Source organism: Egretta garzetta, unplaced genomic scaffold (assembly GCF_000687185.1).
Source record: "Egretta garzetta isolate BGI_Z169 unplaced genomic scaffold, ASM68718v1 scaffold268, whole genome shotgun sequence".
Lineage (NCBI taxonomy): Eukaryota > Metazoa > Chordata > Aves > Pelecaniformes > Ardeidae > Egretta > Egretta garzetta.
The window spans coordinates 2,570,683-2,592,675 of NW_009260600.1; the positions used below are offsets into that span (position 1 = coordinate 2,570,683).

The following is a 21,993-nucleotide window of genomic DNA, read 5'->3' on the forward strand; positions in this document are numbered from 1 at the left end:
GCAGATACGTCCATAATTCTTCCCCCCACCTCCCTCCCCAGCCTTTGCTCAGAGTTTGAGCTGGGGGCATTTTTTTCTTTTTGTTTTGTTGTTCTTTTGTTTAGTTTCGATCGCTTTAACTCCAGATTTGATCCAATGTCACTACATTTGAGCCCAGAGACCCGAAATTATTATGTAGTATATACTTGTTCTATTATCAAACCTACAAGCACTGTTTGGTTTTTATACCACTTCCATTCACACGTGCATCTGTAACAACTGTGGAGAGGTAAACATGGATCCACAATTTCTTACTATACATTCTGTAACTTTTTACATGTAAGATTATTAGAAGAACATAAAATTCTGCTCCTCTTGATGAAGTGAGGATTTCTTATGACTTCAAAAATGACAACAAAGTTTCAGTATCTTTTCAGTGGCCTTTCAGGACTGTTCACCATATTCAAATGCCTGTGCAAAACAACAGTGACTCTTTTCATTATTCAGCATACCTTGTGAAGTGAATTTCTGCATCATATCGCAAAGGAATTGATAAGCTGACCTGGTTGTCCGAGTCTTGTTCTTCCTTGCTTTCGCTGTTCATCAAAACACATTTAAGTCAGGCATTATGATATTATCTTATACAAGTAAGATATTAATACCTAACTTGCTTTCATATGATTATATACTTTACCTCAACACATGAAAACTTAGAACTGCCACGTTCTGAAGATTTTTCAGGTTAAAATCAAAACTAATATCAAAGGATACCTATGAAGAGACAAGGAACGCACAGTAAATGAGTTGATGGTACAACATCCAAAGGACTTCCCGATAGCAACATAATTACTCGTATGTGCAACAATCTAGAATTGCCCTCTGTATCTGAATTCTACATCAATTTCTATGTAATATTTCAGTAATTTCTAATATTCCAGAATTGCTTTGTCCTTGCTTTCTCCTACAAACCGGTATTGCTACATAAACATGAGCTATTTGTATTTTTTAATTGTGTATACAATACACAATACATTATGACTAGCTACAAGCTGCAACAAAAGGTGTTCAGGATTGCTTGAATTACATGCTTTTAAACACTAGCACTAACGTAAGCTTTGTACTCACTCTTTTCTTCCATCTGTTCCAACAGGTCTGCTTTGACCAATGCCATTAAAAATTAACTTTTTTATATGTAATTATTTTTTTGTTTGTTTTGCTCCTCCCTTCCCCGAATGCCATGTTTCTACTCTTTTTAGCAAGTTTCTTATTGCTCCAGTGGATTGTGTTAGAGGCTGGAAGCCTATTTCTGTTCTGCCCTTGAAGAATAAGAGATTAAGTTCCATAAAACTATGGATATTCTGAGATTTATGGTATGTATGAGAAAAAGGACATACGATCTATCCTAGGGCTGTGTGGGCCACCCACCTCCTCTCAAAGCAAAACTGCTTTTTTGGAGAGATGAGATTCACAGAGCAGGCGAGGGAGCTACCCCAGGTTCACGCAGCAGGAGGGGTTTGACGGGAATTGTGCTCAGTTCCCAGGAGGCTACACACGATGATCTCTGCTTCTGTCCCCAGCCCTCGCCCTCCGAGAGTTACAAAGCTACAGTAGCATTTGAAAGCTGTGGGTAGGGATAAATGTGCTTCAAGAGCCTTTTTTCCTTTAATCTGGCAGGGAGTCACAAAAGTTTAGCCCTTAGATTGCTTCCTTTAATGCCTCTGAAACCCAAAGGGAAGTTAACTGTTGCCAAATCTAAGACATCCTTACCAGCAGTAAATGCAGATTTAGGGGAAAACAACAACAAAAAAGCTTTTGGGTATCATTCCAGGTTATTTAGACATGCTAGCTGTACCTGTTGTCCTGTTCTGAAAACAGGATAGCTTATTTGGCAAATGACTGTACTTTGCGCTGTTCCTGTCTGACACGAGACTTCAGTCCCATCACTCTGCGGAGGAAACAGACAGAAAAGTCATCTTAGTACAAGGTTTTGACAAAGCAGAGAGGAGGTTATCAGTCTGTGTCCTCAAGGGGACATGTATGACGGTATAAGGAGTAATACAAGTAGCCGTTCCAGCAGTAACTCCTAGAGATGCGGCAAATGGGTGGGGCATAGGCAGGGCTAGGAGAGAGGCAGGAGAAAGATGGGACAAGGACCAGTCCCATGAGATTTCTTGTGAGCTTGTTAGGGTTTTGTGCTGGGCTTGGAATACAGGCTAGAGAGTACAGGTCACCTCCAGCATGAACTCCTACAGTGCTTTTTTTACAGCATTTTTACAGAACTTTTGCAGACATATTTACACGACCTGACAGCTAGTTCAGTAGAAGTAGAACTCCTACTTACTGTAGAAGTGAGTGTGCAGGGGAAATGTATTGTACTTTTTGTAGGAAAATCTACAATACATAAGAGTTAGTTTACTACTTTGCAGAATATTTAGCATGTTATCATGCTACACCAAAGACAAACTTGTAGACCATAGCCAGTAATCATCACTTTGAAAACAATTCACTAAAATGTACTGCCTTCTGTTACAAGCATCCCTCGCAGACATTTACCATTCATTAATTATGTTATAAAAATCCTCCAAAACCAAAACCAACAGCCATACATTCTCAGCTTACGCTTTTCTTCCTGCTTTGAAGCAGGCACATTTTTGGTCAAAAGCTTCACTTGCAGGCTGAAATAACTTCTCAGCAAACGGGCTTTTAAAGCAAAAGAAAATCCTAGCTCCAGTGCGGTCTTTTGGTATGTGTGGAACGAGCAGTTTCGCTGCACAACAGGATGGGGAGGTAAAGCAGCACCCTCAGCGCTGTGTGGAGTACTTCTGCCAGTTCATTGTTCGGGAAAAGGCTGTTCTCGGGCAGTGGTGAACGCTTCTATCCCTCCCCTCCCTTCAGTTTAGGGATTGCTCTGGGTTTCACCCCTAAGATTATCATTTACCTCTCCAGTAGCAGCCTGACCAGATAAACCAAGCACTGAAGTCTGGGTTGCATCCTTCATGAATTGTTTGGGAGCAACAGTTGAGATTCTAGAGTTACTGCATTCCCCAAAATAGTCTGTATAATTCCTTTCTTTTCCCTTTTCTAAGACAAAGTTCATTAGCAGAAGAGCTTCTGGTATAGCAATCATTTCAATCTGATTAACTGTCTAGCTGGAACACACGGCCTTGGCAGTAACACTATTTCTAGATCCAAAGACTGTGCTTTAAGGCTGCATCAATGCTGCATGCTTGATTTATCAAATACAAATTCCCTGTGGCACAGCAACTGCATTCAGGCATGCTGTTGGGTGCCAAGGCCTAAAGTGAGGAAAAGATGACTGAAATACTGAGGTGAGGTCAAACTCGACAGGTTGCCAACTTTTATGCTGAGTTGGCAGTGTCTCTCCTTGACCTAAATAAACTGATATGCCGAAGGGAATAATTCTGGTATCCAAGAAAATGAACTGGGAGAGAGGTTTGCACACACATTCTTTCCTGGGATAGGCACTACTAGAAAGAAAAAAAAAAAATAAAAAATTTATCTGAGAATCTGGAAAATCAGTGGCAATAACAGAAAGAGTGAGGTTTGGTATCACGTACTGGTAGAGACGATGAAGCAAAAAACAAGTTGTCTGAAAATGTAGCCCGGATTCTGGTGTTATATGCATTTTCCTTTTTATTTCTCAATTTCACATTGAACGTTAGTCTTCTGTTTTTGCTGCTGACAACAAACTGCTGTTTGCTGTTGGAAAATAAAATCCATTGTTGTAAATAGAGGTACTAGAACAGCTGTGGATCATGAAAATATGTTGCTTGTAGCCAACAACAAATAACAAGCACAGCAAGACATTTCCTACATTCTACGCCTTAAACGCTCTGCTTTCTGAACCTTTTGACATAAGAAACTCTGTGATGGTGTTTCTTAAAACCAAACAGAACTAGGGTCTTCTCAAAGCGCAGGACCTTGATTACGTATGTCAGGGTCACTCTGCTGAATTTTCAAGGGCTCTGCTCTGGTGGGACAGTGGGCAGAGAGTGAGCAGCAGACCCGGATGGCCGCTCCAGGAAGAGGCAGCCTTGTCTCCCTGTGTACTGTACATCCATGCACATATCTCCATATGGACTTGGAATGCATGCTGCTGATCCTCACTGCTGCCTGCAAGAGGGACCAAGACGGCTGCTGCAGCCGCTGCTGCGCTCCCAGTGTGCTCCCCTTCCCCACAGGGGCCAGCCAGCCAGGATTCTTCTGAGTGCTCACTGTGTCCTCATCCCTAAGTTACAAAATTTGCGTTTGTCTAAGCTGACAAATAGTCCTACTTCTATATCTGTGTTCCTATCATACCTCTTCTTCCTTGACAGTTACTTAGACAGAAATGCTATTGCTTTTTTTTATCCCTGCTATTTCTAAGTAGATACTGAACTAGAAAGGCATTCTCGTCTAGAAATTAATTGAAGGCCTACGGACAAACCAACTGGTGAAAACTTAACACCTGACCCCAACAATTCCAATGATTTAGCTCTTACCCATCATCTGCCTTCCGCTGGACATTCAGAACAAGATCACAGATGCAAAGTTCATCTTCACCACAGTCTTTAATAAAAGGAATCTATGAAAAACAAAAACATTTCTTGAATGACAGGGCTCAACTTTAAAATTATCTACAGACAGTAGAGCGCAAACACCTTTGGGGTGAAGCACATTCTTGGTCTGCAGATAAGAAAATCCCTCTGAATGGCATTAAGAACTCTGACACATGAACAAATTAACACTGAGTAACATGTTACTACAAGTCAGCTGATCCGTAACTGCCATGCAGGCAGGTTATTGTTAACCCACAACAAATGTGATGTAATCGAAGGGCTTCCATCTCTGTTTATTGTAGGATAAAGTAACCTAAAATAGTTCATCTTTGCCATCAACTAGAAGTTCATATGGACAGTGACAAGGCTCAGCCAACATGCTTGTTATGCCGTGGTGGCTGACGTGTGTGTGAGCAAGCCCATGCAATACAAAGGTATAAAAGGAACCAAGGGACATCCCCCCTGGTGCCTGCTTTCAGCCTGGTGGCTTAACTAGAACGCCAGTTTTCACTTGCATGTACCTCTGGTGTTTGTGGGGGCCACATGTTATGGACGTGTGTATAGCCATGCATTTTTCGATACTAAGTCTGCATACTTACGCTGTAGGCCACAGATGTAGGAGAATATATATCAAGGACAGGGCTGGAGCCAGGATTTGCAAGGCCAATGTCAATGCGCAAACTGAGTGAACTCACTGCATCGGAAGGTTCCTGTAAAACACATGGCTCAGATGATAGCTCTCAGCACAGCAAACAGGGTAAAATTGGTAATTCTATTGTAAATTGAGAATGCAGAATAAAATCATACTTGCACTAAACAAGTAGTAACAGTACAATGCTTCATTTCTTGACTGAAACAATTTTGTGAGATTGCCTAGTGTGGGCTTCTCTTGCTAAACAGCTTGAAGTGCATTTCCATGATAAAACTCATTTTCCTAGGATTCCTGGAGACTCTTCTAGAACTAAGGAACATGCAGATTCTCAGCAGCTGCAGAAGCTGGTCCTCCCAAGCCACCACCAGGTGACTTCCATTCTCACCTGGCTGCAGAAGTCAGATTCCTATTCTGCTCTGCCTCACCATCACAGAGAGCAGCTGGGCCTGAGCGATATTAACCACAATACACCTCACCTCTCCTCTGTTTCTTAGTACTGGATACTCTTCTATCCCTATGGCTCACGGCTCCACAGTGGCACTAAATGTGATCAATAAGCCAAAGATACTTGCATTGCCAAGCAGAGCAGGAAGCAAAGTCCTCTACCTGATCTAGCATCAGGGGGACTTAAGTGCAGGGGGCTTAAGGCAACTCTCAGGACTGTGTTCGGTCTTTGGTTCTAGAGAAAGATAGAGACTTGCTTATTTTTATTTTTTCCTAGGTGTATACCTAAGGCTAGCATGCACCAGAAGTCTGCCTGAAGTGTTGCTAGTTTGAGAGAAAACATTTGCATGTACGTCTTAGTTCTTCCAGAAGAATCTACTCAGACGGAAATTAAAATCTATTGAAACTATGGACTTCGGGCTCTGTGTTATGTCAGAATTGAATTATGTAATTAAAAACTGCCTCTTCTAAAAAGCTGTGCTGAACTTGACAGTTATTAGTTGCTTTGAAATCAGAATCTTACTAAGAATTTTTCAGTTGCGGGGAATTTGAGAAATATAAATTATTGAGGACACCGCGCATGAAATTCATTGTACAGACATAACATTCATCAACGTCTTCCTCTGATCATTTTTATCACATAAGACTGCTTGCAATTACACTTACCTGTACACTGAAGACATCGTGAACACAATTCTCCTCATGACGTACCATAAGATCCCTCTGCAGGTACCTTTCGTTATTTTCTTTGAACAATCCTCTAGAAGTCACTCTAGAGGACTGGAGATCTGCATCCAGCGTTGCATTGTACTTTATAGCTATAGGAAGAAGAACAGTACATTTGTTGCCGAGTTTGACTGCCCATGATCTCATTACTATGCTCAACATTACAGAGTGACCAGGCTTTCCAAACCACACTAAATATTTTACTTTTTTCGTAGTTTGCTAAACACAGAGCAGTCTGATAAAATGATAAAATTTTCTCTTGTGTTTTCCAAAGCAGTCAAACAGGTTTAAAACCTGACGTAAGTTCTCATCCACAGAGAGCACATTAAATGGCAATCAATCCAGTCTCCACTGCAGATGTCTGAGCCTGCAGCTCAGGCAAGAAGCCAGTCAGCAGGGCCAGGATTACGCTCGATAAAGGGGCCTTGCAACCATATCCCTGAACTCTGAGGACACTATAAAGAATCTGCATGTTCTCTTCAATCACATAATAATTTCTGTCTTCTTTTCATATTATGACTAATATGCTGTGGAAGTTCACCATTATTTTACAGCTCACAATCATGAGTTCCTAAAGGCACTATACATAGCACTGAAGCAGTCCAACTGGTGTTATCCATGACGTATATGTCTAACTAAATAGCTTCATGAGAGGCCAGTGCTGGTGTCAGAAATATTTGGTGCTCTTCTACCCTCTGAAAAGAAGAGCTTCTCCCCACTGACATCTGCACTGAGCCTATGGATTTTTATTATTTTTTTTTTCTGAAGAGAGAAGAGAAGTCTTCAGTCTGCTGTTGAAACCAGCAGGTTGAAAAAAATCAGCTTCTCACTCATGACATTGTCCGGGGTTTGTTGAACAGCAAGGACACAGCTCTCCTTTATACTGTTAACTCCTCACGTTTCAAAGATTATGGAGCCAGTGATGAAAGTAGGTCTTAGAATCACTTTCTCAAGCACTTAAGTTTTAACACTGATTTTGCCTTTCTTGATACTCAACCTAATATATCTTTAGAATTTCCACTTCTCATTTGAATAATGGACTTCTGAAGAAATTAACAGAAGACAAGTCATTGAAATACTCTTACCCACTTGATTATTTCTCTTAGCAGGTCTAAATGTAGCCTGAAAACATATTTTGACAGTTATTTCTGTGTTCTTGTTAAGCAGACTGATTTTCTCAGGTTTAAATGAGGCAATTATGGACACATTTGCAATGCTTCGTGACCTGAAAAATATTTTTAACAGGTTACATGTGATTTTCAAGAGCACTGGGTAATATAGAAGCTGTTGTCAATTACTATCTGTAAATGTAACATTGATTTTCTTGGTTCCCAAGATAAACATTTTTTAATGGCACTGGTAAAATTATTTTTCTTTGCATATAACTGAATTTGTTGATATAGTAGCTTTCAGTAATGACAATAAATAATTTATCAGTTCAAATGAATGGATAATCAATGTCTTTATCCTCACACTCTAATCCTTCCCTTAAGGTAACAGAGAACAAAGCCATTGTCCTGTTTTCACAATAAGTAACCTTCTGCTCATTTAGGGAAGTTACTGAGCTCCTCTGGTAAGGTGAAGAAGGGTAATTCTTCATTTTAATTACTACTCTAATTTTTCAGAAAAACAACTTTCATGTAATTAATGAAGATTTTGAAGAACAGTTTCAAAGGAACCCTGCATGTAAAAACAAACACTTTAATCAAAAGCGAAACTCATTAATCAGACCAAATGCCAGAGTGAAAGAAAAATGAGCATCTTCATTAATCAAATCTAAGTAAATGCTGGTAGTCCAAGGAGCATAATTTTCTTTAATGCAATTCCCACCAGCACCAGCAGCAGTTCTGTGGCAGGTCAAAGGGTCAAACTGACCATTCATTTTTAATAATCCTATTTTGTTATGAAATAAGTAGCAATGCAGTGATGTCTGATGTCTGTCTTCTTACAATGGGGAGCCTCAGGCAAGAAGACAGGCAACAGATAGGAAAGCAAGCTGCATTTTAATTTAGCTCCTCAAGGAATTAGTGGAAAATACACAGTAGCTAGGGAGGCAGAAGATTTGGGTTCTGTGAAGCCTTTCTTCTTTATTTTGTGAAAGTACTCAGATTGCTCTGGCAAAGGCCACAATGCCAGAAAAGACGGGTTTCTTGCCAGAAATAGGTGCCAACTCTCTTTCACTGCTCTTTGTCCTTACCCTGCAGGACAAGTCTCTCCTCCAGATCAGCCTACCACCCAGTGAAAAAAAAAAAAGAACAGGTTGCGTGGGAAGTCATTTCATCTGTCTCGGGCTCAGCTATCAAAATTACCATGCAGCTACTGAAGTACAACCTGCTGTTGCAAATACTCTCAAGCAAGCCCCACTCCCCACTGCTGCCCCTTCCCTCTGGACCGTGTGCCTGCATGGCAGCAGCAGGCAGGGGTGTCTCCTGGCCCTCCCCATCCCTGCCTAGGTCCCTGCTGGCAGCCCCCACCACGCGGCTTCCCCCCGCACGCCCTGGATCTGCCCCCCACGCTGCTTGGGCTTTCGATGGTTTGATGATACATGCTTAGAAGAGGTTTAGTCTAGTGCTGTTTCTCAGCTAGCTGTGATAGCAGCGATGAGGCAGTAAGTGTTTGAGCTCTGAACACATGGAATGAAAGAGCTTTTTTGTTTGTTTGTTTTGCTGTTTAATTAACTACATGCTTAACTTGCATCTGAATCATTAAGTGCTTCTTTTCTAAAAGAGTTTACCAACCAGAGCAGAACCACATTTCCATCAGCACCAACTGATACGTCGGTAATGTCATCATCATCTAAGTCTCTACGGCCATCTACTGATCTTCCAAAGTATTGGAGCTGTTGTCCAAAAGCAGAATCCGATCCTAAAATTTTCTGGGAAAGACAGTTTGGTTACTGAGTTTGCCACAAGGGTGCTTAAGTCTGTAGATAGCAGCCTAAGCAATGGATTTTCACTGATATTCCCTGTATATGCAATGTATTGATTAATCAACATGCTTTTGTGGATGTTTTCTCAGAAGCTTTTAAGCACTTTTTCCTCCCCTGTTGGAGCAGACAATGGACTAGATTTTTCTGTCTTGGGAGTAGATCAACTAACTGACTGCTGTATGCCAGCTAGTACTTACTGGAAACTTTTTCCATCTCACATTGAGCAACTCAAAGAACAGGAAGCTTAACAGAACTTCTAACAAAATACTTTCTGACCAGAAAGTCTGCATGGAAAGTGACATTAAAATTACCATTACATTAGCATATAGGATATGTGAAGACCCTTGAAAGTCTTTCCGTTTAACACTACATATTTATAATTTACAGAGCTGGGATTCATCTAATCTTCATTGCTGCACATCAACCCTAAAATCCTGAATAATAGGTGTCAAAAAATGTACAGGAAATTAGCTGGCTGCATATGCAGGCAGCAAAAATTGTAAGAATATCAGACGGAGCATCTTGCAAGCCCTTTTCCTCTATATGCTTCAGTTATAAGCACCACGATTATCAATCTCGACATGCTGACAGCTGAAGTAAGGAGAGGCACAAAGCCTGACATAAGCCATGAGAATAACAGTACTCCTTTAAGAGGATGACACACAAATAAATGATAGAAAATTCTTCTGTTTTCCTGTAGCAGACCTAAAGGCACTGAGTACAGCGTTATGCAACAAAGTTATCTACCTGAGAATATTTGGTACGTATAGTCTTTTGAAATCCATTGTAAATGTAAATTGCTCCAGCATTTTGGTTTTCCAGTGGCGCACCTATTACAACATCATTAAAGCCATCCAAATCAATGTCTGCAAGCGTTGCGATGGCTGATCCAAAGCGAGCGTTTTCTGACCCCTGTGGACCTTCCAAGAGTTCTTGTTGATCCAAAATTCCCTTTAAAAAAGGAAAAAGAAGAAAAAAGCAAAAACACAGTCATCATTGCACCAGATTAGACATACAAGCAGTATCTATGTGCATTGTTTTTTGTTTCTGTTTTCCAGTACATTCCCCTTGGACTGCTCAGCCCTGAATTCCTTCCCCATTGTATTGCCCATTCAGTTTGCATTATGTCTCAGAGTCTTGGCAAGTGTTACACAGCAAAATCAAAGCATGCTATGCAAAGCACTAACAGCAAATATAACCATATGTATGAAGCTTAAATGCTCTCACTGTCCTCAACTGACTGTTCTGAAAGTTTCACAATACATTGAAAAATACAGTTTCCAGTTTTGGATTACAGGTTTTTATGCAGAGGGAATGGAAATTATGTAACTGGACATAATTCTTTGAAACAGAAATGGAATTTCCTAACTAAACTAATGCAAAAAACATGTGTCCAAATGCTAAACTCCTGACCTCTCCAGTGCCAATGAAGAAAGAAAGATTGGAGATCTTTGTAGTTAAATAATCACATTTACACTAGCTTAAATTCAACTCTTTGGCAAATATCATTGTCATCTTTAACCTCAGTTATCACTCTACGCTTAAAATTTTAGAAATACCAGCGAAGTTATTTATTAAAAATGACCAGAAAAGTATTATTTGCGCAACATGGACAAGTTGCAGAAATTCAGGTTCTTTAAAAAAATAAAAATCATTCTTTCATTATTCTTAATTTTTAAATGATTTCAAACCCAACATTTGATAAAGACTAAAAGTTCTAAGGATAGTATTCCAAATTATACAGTTCTCAAAACATGAAAAAAAAAAATCCTTCATTTTAGTTTTATTCTGTATTTTGTGTCTACTTCCACAGTTACAAAGACCAAGGTCAGCTGCCATCAGTACTGCTTCCAGCACCTCCATCTACCTTGAAATTGCCTTAGGGTACAGTTTCCTGTTGCTATAGGATGGTCTGACTGTGAGTGGCCGCTGAAGAGGATTGTCTTTCCTCTCTGTTCATTTGATTGCAGTTACCTAGTAAAAAGGCCATGTTCTGTTTTCTCTGGCGGATGGCAGGTATTAATTTACTTTGCATATCTGGACATCCAGTGATTGACTCAGAGGCTGTTCAAAAGTGCCAGAGGCTTTCAGGACTGTTAATACCGATATTCTGAAAACACCTACTACAGGTCTGGAGAAAATCCACAGTCAGTCAAGCATCAGACAAATAACACAGCTTCACTGAACAAAGGAGACAACATGACTAATAGCAACCACCCAGTGTGAAAGTCTACGAAACAATGCACAAAACTCGCAGAAATGCATTTTTTGGAACTGTTTTGGGAATACTGTTAGGTGTTGAACAGATTTGCCAAAATCAAATGCCAAACAATTAATTAGCAAAAGCCTTGAGCTAAATTTTTCAGAGAAATGGTCAACCTTGTGTTGTATTTGTGTACACTGCCTCACACAGTGCCTAAAACCAGGACCAGGGAGCTAGCTAGAGCAGCAGGACCTTGGTCACTAATAGTGCTTAGCTACTAACTCGCTTATTGACTCCATTTTGGTCTGTTCCAGCTGGCTTATTTCCAGATTGCATGCACAAGCAGTTCTGGGGAAAGTTTGCAGCTGCTCCTGAAAAGCAGAATGGGTGAGACCACACTGGGAAGGGCTCCATATGCAGTCCTCTAACCAGGCAGGCTTGGCACCACTTACCCCTCACCTTACGCCACACCCCAGGAAAATCACATGCTCCATTTCTCGTTACAAAAACACTACTCCCAAAATTTCCAACACTTTAAAAAAGGTACACTAAAAAGTGACTTAGAGGCCCTGAAGAGATCCAGGGCCAAAGGCTTTCTAGCATGTGTGTGGCCAGTCTGCTTTGAAAGAAGCTAGCCCTAAGCAACGCTGGCTCAAGCGAGTCTGCTGCGCAAGCTGGCGGTGGGGCCAGGGATCACTCTTCTGGTCACTCTCTGATTTAACAGAACAGAGACTGCCACTAGGCACTGTTGTGGTTTGGACTGCTTTTTCCTTGGTAGTACTGTAGTCCACGGACCAACAGTAAATCCCTCCATCGACAAATGAAAACATCAGCACTTATCATGGATGGAGAGGCAGGAAGCTGATTCCAGCTTTGCTACGGTGCTATTCTTACCTTTGTGATGGAAAACATGTATACTCTCCCTTCCTCTTTCTTTAGGTCATTCATGAACATTGGTGCACCCACAAGCAGCACATCTGTCACAGAATCCCTGTTAACGTCCACTGAACACACCACACTGCCAAAGTAAGAGCCGATCTGAAATCAGTAGTAAGAGAATCATGCTTTCATGTGGACTTGGTAAAGCGTAACATTTCAGCACCCGACTCAGAAACTTACACCCAGAAATAATCTAATACCAATGAATGAAACTGCCCATTGGAATTAAATTACTATATAAAATACTCCAGCATTTGAAGAGTCGTACCCTTACCATGTGTCCACTGTTTCTGCCCAGTAGCTGCTGCTATGGCTTTACCACTCAGCATTAAGAATGCAAACAGAATAAGCTATCTTCTTATATTAAACTGTGCACATGAAACCACCCAATCGCCAATTTACTCTCAGATTTGTCTTACAAACAGACAAATCCAAAACCATCTAAACACACTATGATTTTCCAAATGGAGAAAAAAAGAATAAACTTCCACATCTCTTCTGATGTCATGTACTTCACAACTTCTCAGGTAGAGTGGAGCTCACCAAGTCTCTCCCAGTTAAAAATGTTGACACATTAAGTAGCTTTGTATATTATCTTTTACCACTAATTTGAGGACTTCCTAAAATACTGTTTAAGAGTTACAGTTAACCTCATTGAAATAGTCTAGTGGCAGAGAAAAGTTCAAGTGGATTCTAAATGCATTGCAAGAAAGAGGAATTTGCAAAACAAATGCACTGCAATTTACTGCTGTGTCAATAAAAACAGATACCTGCAAAATCTGCATTTGTGACCAGATATACTTGCCTGCTCGCCTCTCCGGGACTGCACAATTGCAATATTACCATCACTGTCAACATCATAAACCACTACTCTGCCAGTGTAGTTGGATCTTGGTGCACCAGCAACAAAATAGACAGAGCTCTGAGTTGAGACGACAGCGACAGAATAACCTGGGGAGAAAAGCCAACATTTAACACGTGTGAGAGACCATTAACTACAAGTTGTCAGCTGGTTATCCATAAAGGCACAGAGGATGAGTGATTCCGGTGTGTAAGTTGCAAAGAATGATGCGGAAGATGGGAAGTTAGGCTGTCCCATATGCATAAAATTTGCAATAGTCTTCCAGAGAGAGCAATGACACACAGATCAAGTTGAAGCAGGTTTGCAGAACAGCATGGACAATAGTTTAGCCTATTCAGTAAAATGCAGACCACAAGAATGTCATGCTTGTGAATGAGATAGGAAAAAGAGTGCAAAGAGTAACCTTGGAATGAAGAAATAAAGAGAAACATGAGATGAACATTTGGGCCAGCCTTCAAACTGGGGAGGAACACCTAGCTTCTGCAAAGCTTGCAGTGCATTTTCCCACAGCTCACCAAACCACAGCCCAGTGCTTTGGCTGAATAGAACAGGCTATATTAATAGCCTGTCAGCTGAAGGGCTTAGGTTGATTGAACTTCGTTGAACATTTTAATCCTCATTCCCATTATTCTAACATTATTTGCTTTCAGGCAACATCTTTTAATACCTGCAAATATTTTAAACATGTATTAGCACTATAAATCTAGCATTAGTACATATTTTACATTTCTGTGGTTTAATTACAGCAAATTTATTTTAACAGAAGAAAACAAAATCATCCTTTATAAAGATTATAGCTAAACTGAATAACAAAATCCCAGTGATTGGGCAGAATATGCATGTCTTCAGCAAGCTGCAGGACAATGCAAGGAGCACAGTCTAAAAGGATTATGCCTTGGTTGTTACATATACCAGTCTAATTCAGATTTGTGTTCGGACACTGTTTTTCTAGGGGGAGAACACCATTGGAAACTGGAAGTTCAATAAGCAACAGCAAAACAAGATTTTATTCTGCAAGTTAAGGCTACACGTTCCTAATTCATACAGCATACTGCCATTTAAAGTGAGAGGGTGGAGTGCAGAACGGGGACCAAGACAGCAGGCTGTGACGTGCTAGCAGCCCTTTAGCCTGGGATCCCCCAAGCTGGTGAGAGAGAGCTGGTACAGAGGGCTCTTACTGGGGGACAGAAGGAGGTGGAAGGGAAATGAAGGGACAGAAAAGGTAACAATATTGTTTGCTCCAAAAAGATTAAGGCCAAGTGCCTTGTGGAGAAGTGCTGAAAGGAAATGACCTGACCTTTTAAGAATTATTCTAGAAAAGGCAGGAATAGAAAGCCTGAAGAGGTCACACATGCCAAAGAGCTACTGCTCATTATGTTTAGGTTTATTCATTGTGTTGGATGCAAGTAATGCGAAGCCATAGGGAAACGAGCATGTTAGTTGCAAAAAGAGCATCTCATTAAATAACTTCAAGGATAAGAAAATCCGAGGTGTTTAATGTATTAGCATTATTGAGGGATAAATCACCAGAGCAAGCATGTTGTAGGTTTGCAGAAAACATTTCAATGAACTGAGAAGACAAACTGAGTGGCTTTACTGGGTCACAAAAACACAGGGGTTATAAATAAGACCTCTGTTAAACTGCAGCAGTATTCCTGAAACTATAAACTGAATGGGTAAAGGCCAAGAAAAGAGCAAGCACAGATGAAACAACAGCAAGTTAATCAACTTCTCATCCACATTTAACTGGGTAAGTACGTACAAATACTACAACAGGAGGTACCCATAATGATCAATATGATACACCAAGCAGCCTTTCAAATCCCATGACTTCATATGTCTCTGTGACAAAGCCTGATTTGTTTCAGCTTACCACATGGATATGAGTAGAATTTTTAAAAACACAATAAAAGATTCCATGCAGTGAACTGCTGACCAGTAAGTAAAATCTTTTTGGATGCAAAATTCTTTTCATATTCTCAAATCGGTTCCTAACATGAGTCTGGCCAGAGCAGAATTCCCCACGTTCTTTAATATCTTAATAAAGGCTTGATACATTTTCCAGATTTGTATTTCAGCCCTTTACCTAGATAAGAGCTATGATTTCTGTCCTGTAGAATTTTCTCAAACACGTGGCTTGGAAAGGTGGTGAATCTGTCTGAAGACTCCTGAACTACTGTTCCACTCCAGTCATAGGCCCCAACAGCACCCAGCAGCAGAACATCCTTTAAAAAATAAAAAACAACATTTTAGAACTACCGATTTCAGAAGCAGCGTGAGCAAAGCTGAAGTTACTATATGCAATTTCCCACATCGATGCATTTAAGGCAGTGATTAACGACTGCAAGCAGTTGACTGCAGCTGCTTATAGTTACCACTTAAATGCAAGACTTTACGGCCCTATTAAGAGGGATTATCACCCCTCTACTGCAAAAGGATAAGTGACTGCTTTAGCTCCCAGGGCACTGCAACTCAAGATAAAATGGGTTTATTTAAACACTGTGATAATTTCCTAAGCCTGTCCACCCTGGGGTTGGGGTTGCCAAGTCTATGCTTTTATGTGCTCATGGTCCTCAGAAGACTAAGGATCTGACAAACAAAACTGCAAGAAAAAGCTGAAGCCCTCTTTTTGCCAACAAAAGCACAAACGACAGCACACAAAAGCTGATAGGAAAAGATACAAAATTTCATTCTCTAAGTGTATTGTACGGAGATGTCCTTGAGAAAACAGTTAAATCTAAAATCCACATTAATGTGACATTATACAGAACACAGTACAGAAATACTTAATCTTAGACTTGTACACACAAAACACAGTTTAGATTATTCATGTTATTAAAATTCTTTACTGAACTGAGATACTGTTATGAGAAAACTGTAGTAAAACCAGTCTGGGTAATTTTCCTGAAGAACCCCCCAAATCTTTCTTAATTTTTGCCATTTCCTAGCATGAAGTGCTTGGTAAATTAAAACTTCAATTTGCGCAAATGGAGAGGACTTTTAAAAAATTATTTAATTCATCTTTAAGGGCTATGAGAAAGAAACAAACTTTCTGTATTTTCAGTTGCTTGAGGACAATGCCACTTGAACCACACTTGAATTTTACAAAGAGAACCTGTTCGGTCAAGATTATCTTAAAATTGGTTAGCATGAAAAATATATCTGATTTATTATTCTTTCTAATTTCTAAGTGAAACATGCTTGAAACAAATATTTTATATATACTGGACAAATTCTTTTCAGACTCGATTTATTTACCTCTTGGTGACTACCTAGAAATATACCAGCTTTACAATATGGTTTCAATTCTTCTGAGCTATTGAACTACAAAATATTAACTTGGAACAATTGAATTTTTCATGCTGTGTGAACTCAGAAATCACTGAAATAATTGGATTAACACATCTCAAAATCATTACATGAAAGAAACTGTTACTCAACTTCACATATTAATGTACAGTTTTTCATTTTAGGGATATACAGCATCTGTTAGAAGTAATTTTTGTGGTATTCAAATAAAAAAGAAGGGGATAATTTGACGTTCTCCTGCTTGTAAAAAAATTTTAAAATTGGTCATTGTGTTTTATTAGTCTTATTTTGTTGCAGTTTTAAGCATTCATGACATAATTACATCTATTTGTATCATTAAATAATTAAATTCACGTACCTTTTTTTGTGAGTAATACGCACTGAAGCCCACCTGTGACATTTCCATTTGGAACGTGTCACCTTGATCTGTACCTGATAAAACAAATATTCACATTCGGTTAACCTTATAGAACCACACAAGAGATCCAATACTGATGCCTCTGAGCGTAGCTACATACGGACTACGTTATTTTTTTCCAAATCCTCCAATTCCGCTAAAACATTTCCAACATTTACAAACAACAGAAATCTGATAGCTAATAAACCATAGAATATTTGGAGAATTTAATGGCAAACTAAGAAGTAGCCCCGACACTATAAGTCTCTTCCAAAAAAAGGCAGAAGATGATGACAACGATGGTTTGAATCAGTTGTCACTGTGGCTAAAAAAATCTCTTTTTCTGTTTCCTACGAAGCACTAATAATACACTAGAATTAGCAGCTTTAGTAACTGTATAGTCACAACTTTCAAATGAATGTTTCTTATCATATAGGACTTACAAAACTTTGTAGTTATCTTGAAAAATACTGTGACATGCAGGAATATGTCCTACGGTGGATGGGTGTGACTCAGGTAGCAGGAACTCAATGGGAGTATAAAAAACCCAAGATCTCACCTAATCTCCTTGACTGGATTAGCAGCATGGGCCTGCTAGCCTAGTGTCCTGATTTGCTTTTTAAATTCACAGTTGCTTAGCATTAACAGAAAAACACAGGTGAACATGACAAGCATAAAGATACCTTTAATCCTCTGGTGGTAATAGCTCCGTGTACATTTGGACGTGTATGGACAAGCCCCCAGTGGATGCCTGAAGCCCAGGACCTGACCAAAATTTTCAGCAACTGGGGAGTATTTCCCACAAAAACTAACTTGAAGGTCGGGCTCATTAGGGGTGGGATAGCTCGGGGAACACTCATGCAAACCAGAGCCCTCCTGGGGAGCAGCTCACAGCTCCCGTTGCCCCTCGTTTTCACAGTACTACACTAAGGTGAAACTAAATAAAATCCTTAGCTCTTCAGCTGGGAAAATCTGATCTAATTTTTCAGAGACGTTGAGTACTTTACCTTCTATACTAAAAATGCGCTCTCCAAGTGTTCCTGCTTCTTCTAGTAGTGCAGCCTCAGATGACACATTGAAGAAATACTTGTCTGTTGGATGACTAGCAATTCCTTTGATTTCTTTAATTAAGTTTTTAGTATCCAGTTCATTCCTGATTAAGTATCCCAAAACCTTTGGTAAAAAAGAAAAAAATAAGAAGAGTGGAGGAAGTCATGGTATTACTCCATTTCCTTCTGTATTATTTGAGTAAATATTCTGCATATTTAAAAAAAATTACCTTTATTCATATTACTGAATTGCTTATCAGACTGTATTCCTATACAAGAGACCACTTAGATAAGAAAAATACATAAACCAAGGCAAAAGAGAAAACCACTGAAGTTGCTCAGGTAATATTGCTTTCGCTTTTTCAGCCAGTTAAAGACAACCAACATTTCACTAGTTCATAAAGAATAATTTCAATTAGGTTCAGTCTCACCAGTGTAATAATGCATGCATTATATACAGCATATATCTAGAAAATGCACTTTCATACATACACAACACAGTGATCTTTCAAAAATTGCAATAATATATATAATTATAGTATTACTTACAGCAATGCCAAATCTGGTTATATTGTCTTCATTGCATTTACCTATCACTGTTTTCAAGTTGGAGCCATCATGTGATTCACCATCCGTCACCACAACCATAACTTTTGTGGCTGTCGGACGTCCTCCCGATTCAGGTGAGAAGGCATGCTGTCTGTTATAAAATATTGGATTTATCACATGTCAATTTATAATGGATGGAATTCATCATATATACCATAATGAATACATCCATCACTGACTGAGAACAGGCTTCATCTATAGTGATTTCTATTTGGAAATTAACAATCTGCAATAAGAATTTTAAGTTATGCTCCTCGTAGCTCCTTCTCAAAACACTGCTCAAAGAGCTGTCAGAAACATAATCAAGGAAGTAGAAAAAAAAAACCAGCAAGTAGGACTGGATTCTATTTCTGATGGAAATGTACATTCTAGGGAAAATAGGGTTTTTTTTGTACAAATACTTCTAAATAAAAAGCTTTTTTTGGTCAGAACTATCAATGTTTTGTAACACCAGAGTAGCTAGGAATTGGCTCCACCAAGTTCAAACTAAAGGGGAAGGTGTTAATGATAAGTTCCTCAATACTACTGCAAATATTGACTCCGTTGAATACTGAGTCTGTCTGTAAATGAGATTTTCAAGGCCATTTGATTCAGCACATATTTTGGCCTAGAGTCCTGTCCTTGATTCAACTGCAAAATAGCATCTTCCTATTGAGAAACAGACCTGGTTTGTTATACGTATTCAGAGTTACAGCACATTGTTTTAAGTTTTTCATGCTGCTGGTACTCAGTGACAAACTGACAACGGACAAGAGATTTTATTTTCTCTGCAATCAACCAAAAGCTGACCAGCAAACACAAATGTTACCTGTTCCACTGAATCCCTGGATAAACATTACTTCTTTCAGTGGTTTTGTATCTTTCCTGAAAGTTTGTCCACAGTGTTTGGTGCGCTGTCATGTTTAGACATTTGTGACAGCCCAAAAATTCTGTTGGGTACCAGAACTACTTCAGCGTAGAGTTTAACCCAATGGTTAAAGACATGCTTTTCAGCAAGTCCAGTTTACACATCCCCGTACTGTTCTGCATGGGGCACCGTAAATGTAACTGAAGGATTCTGCCTGGCACTGGGAATCTCCTCAGAGGCTCTGAGCATGTGTACTCCCTGGGGGAATGAAATTCAGGATGCGCCCGTTGCCTCATAAGGTAAGTTACAACAGTTGCACAGTAACCACTGATGTGTTTTACCTTGCATTGTCAATGGCTTTGAAAGTATTAGTCAAATCTCCTCCGTTCTGAGACGTTCTCTCCATTGCTTTAACAACCTCATCCTTTGTTTGATATGTATTCAAGTTGAACACTACACGGGGATCATTAGCATACTGAATTAAACCCACCTACGCAATAAAGAAATTATGTTAGATTATCATGCATTACATCAGTTACATAGAATCATGATGCTTACTTATGTACCAGATTGGAGGAAAAGATCTGCAGATGCACATGGGGTTATAATTTTCTTTAAACACATATAAAACCAATTAATACTAACACGTTTGGAAAGGAAAGCAAGCCCAAATGCTCTTGCATCTTATGTCATTTATTACGGACTACATTACATTAATGCAAACAATCTGAAATAGTAGGCATTAAATGTTTTCTTGGTTACTTCTGGAAGAGCTGATGGATAGCAATAATACAGGGAAGTCTGGGAAAAATGAGAAAATAACAAAAATTCTACAAGCTGACAGCACCTCAGCCTGATCTCTTCTACGGAAATCTGAAAGGTTAGTTACCTGAGAGCACTGCAAGCCCTATTTATTTTTAATACAGGTGAAGCTAAAGACATATGCTAAGATGTACATTTAGTACGAAAGAAAAAAAGAGAAGATGCTAAAGGTGAGGTTCAGAAAGGACTGAGGAGGAAGCCTAGCTTTTAGGCACCTCACTTCCAGAGTTACCCAAGAAAGAAGGCAGCCTTTGGGAGAGAGATTTCTAGTGCCCCAGACTTTGTTCCCAGCACTGTTTATGGAAAATGGACAGCTGTAAAGGCAGAAAATGTTTTTTAAAAAGGCAATAAAATTTTCCTTACCATCACCAAATTAAAAGGAAAAAAGAACTCGAGGATCAGACTGTAACCAAGCAGGAAAACTTATCTTAAAGATGCAGCAGCTGGAAAGTAAGAGCTGTATGAAAAGCTCATAAAAAGATCTGTTCTACAGATATAGAGTCTGCATTTTATTTAACGCATGAAAGAGATCTGACTCCACTAAATATAACCTAGACTTCTATTTCGGTTGGTTTGTGTTTTGAATCAAATTACTAATCCCATTCAAAATAGGTGTGAGACAAAAAAAGGAATAGTGACAGACTCAGGACAACTGAGTAATCTGTGGCTTTGGGGGAGGTACTGTAGTTACACTAAAGCACACTTGGTTTCCTTTAAAATTGCTAATAAAACCCACTGCCTTGTTTTTTGGTGTTTTGCTTTGCCTTTTTTTTTTTTTTTTTTTCCTCTCAAAGATGTGTTTGACTTACCTGGGTTTTGTTAATGCCTATGTCTAAGCCTTGTACAAATTTTTTCAAAAATGCCCGCACTGCATCCCAGGGATAAATGCTGTTTGATTCATCACAAACCACCACAACATCTATGACAGAGGAACACTCTAAAACAGAAACGAAAAGTGGAGATTAAATGCACTTTCAGTCTCAATACTCTTACAAGTCTTTGGCTAAATCCAAGGGTGCTTATTTAGCTCTCACACAGGCAACACTTCAGATCAGGAAGGTTTTGCCAGAATGAGGACTCAATAGAAGCATATGCAGATCTTGAGCCTGCGCTGGTGCAACACCTTTGAATTCAGAGGAGTGAGTCCATCCATATTCATACCAGCACTGGATCACCATTTGTCAGTCCTTACATGTGAATCACAGGACTTTGCTTTTTGCACATACATTTTTAAGAAAAATCCCAAATTAAGAGTCCCCAACACAACGTATCTTGGTTTCGGTTGGTACGCTTTTTTAATTGAATCTGTTTTGCACACGCTGCCTTACTTTGAACAGCAGGAGAAAAGCTTCTTAGGATCTGGAAACTTGGGCTGATTTCAGAACAGACTCCTGTTGCATAGTATTGGCTTCCACACTGCTGTGCCCACAATGGACCACAGGTCTTTAAAAATAACAACAGAAAGAAACTATAAGAACAACAAATACTTGTCTCCCCGCATCCACATACAAAAGCACACCAAGCAGAACTGCAGGCATACGGGACCAGAGAAGCCCTCTCGGGCTATCGGGCTAAACCCCCTGCAAGCACGGTGGCAGCGTAACCCCTTTCACAGACTTCCTCGCCGACAGGACTTTTTCTTCACCGCCCCCCCGGCTGCAGCACGG

At 39.6% G+C, this 21,993-nt stretch overlaps 1 protein-coding gene across 1 annotated transcript in view; it reads right to left on the reverse strand.

The window, feature by feature from the left end:
• The window catches only part of ITGA2 (integrin subunit alpha 2), a 51,207-nt gene that overhangs the window by 15,321 nt on the left and 13,893 nt on the right, over positions 1-21,993 (reverse strand). Inside the window, exons 5-23 of the mRNA XM_009644819.2 lie at positions 21,655-21,769; positions 21,136-21,263; positions 19,846-19,994; positions 18,598-18,748; positions 18,007-18,172; positions 16,961-17,034; positions 15,380-15,518; positions 13,237-13,382; positions 12,387-12,530; positions 10,037-10,240; positions 9,099-9,235; positions 7,446-7,585; positions 6,301-6,452; positions 5,138-5,248; positions 4,482-4,564; positions 3,558-3,699; positions 1,832-1,924; positions 674-750; positions 492-575 (exon numbers count right to left, since the gene is read on the reverse strand). Coding sequence (XP_009643114.2) covers positions 492-575; positions 674-750; positions 1,832-1,924; positions 3,558-3,699; positions 4,482-4,564; positions 5,138-5,248; positions 6,301-6,452; positions 7,446-7,585; positions 9,099-9,235; positions 10,037-10,240; positions 12,387-12,530; positions 13,237-13,382; positions 15,380-15,518; positions 16,961-17,034; positions 18,007-18,172; positions 18,598-18,748; positions 19,846-19,994; positions 21,136-21,263; positions 21,655-21,769 — 2,435 coding nt within the window. The remainder of the gene's footprint in view (positions 1-491; positions 576-673; positions 751-1,831; positions 1,925-3,557; positions 3,700-4,481; positions 4,565-5,137; positions 5,249-6,300; positions 6,453-7,445; positions 7,586-9,098; positions 9,236-10,036; positions 10,241-12,386; positions 12,531-13,236; positions 13,383-15,379; positions 15,519-16,960; positions 17,035-18,006; positions 18,173-18,597; positions 18,749-19,845; positions 19,995-21,135; positions 21,264-21,654; positions 21,770-21,993) is intronic.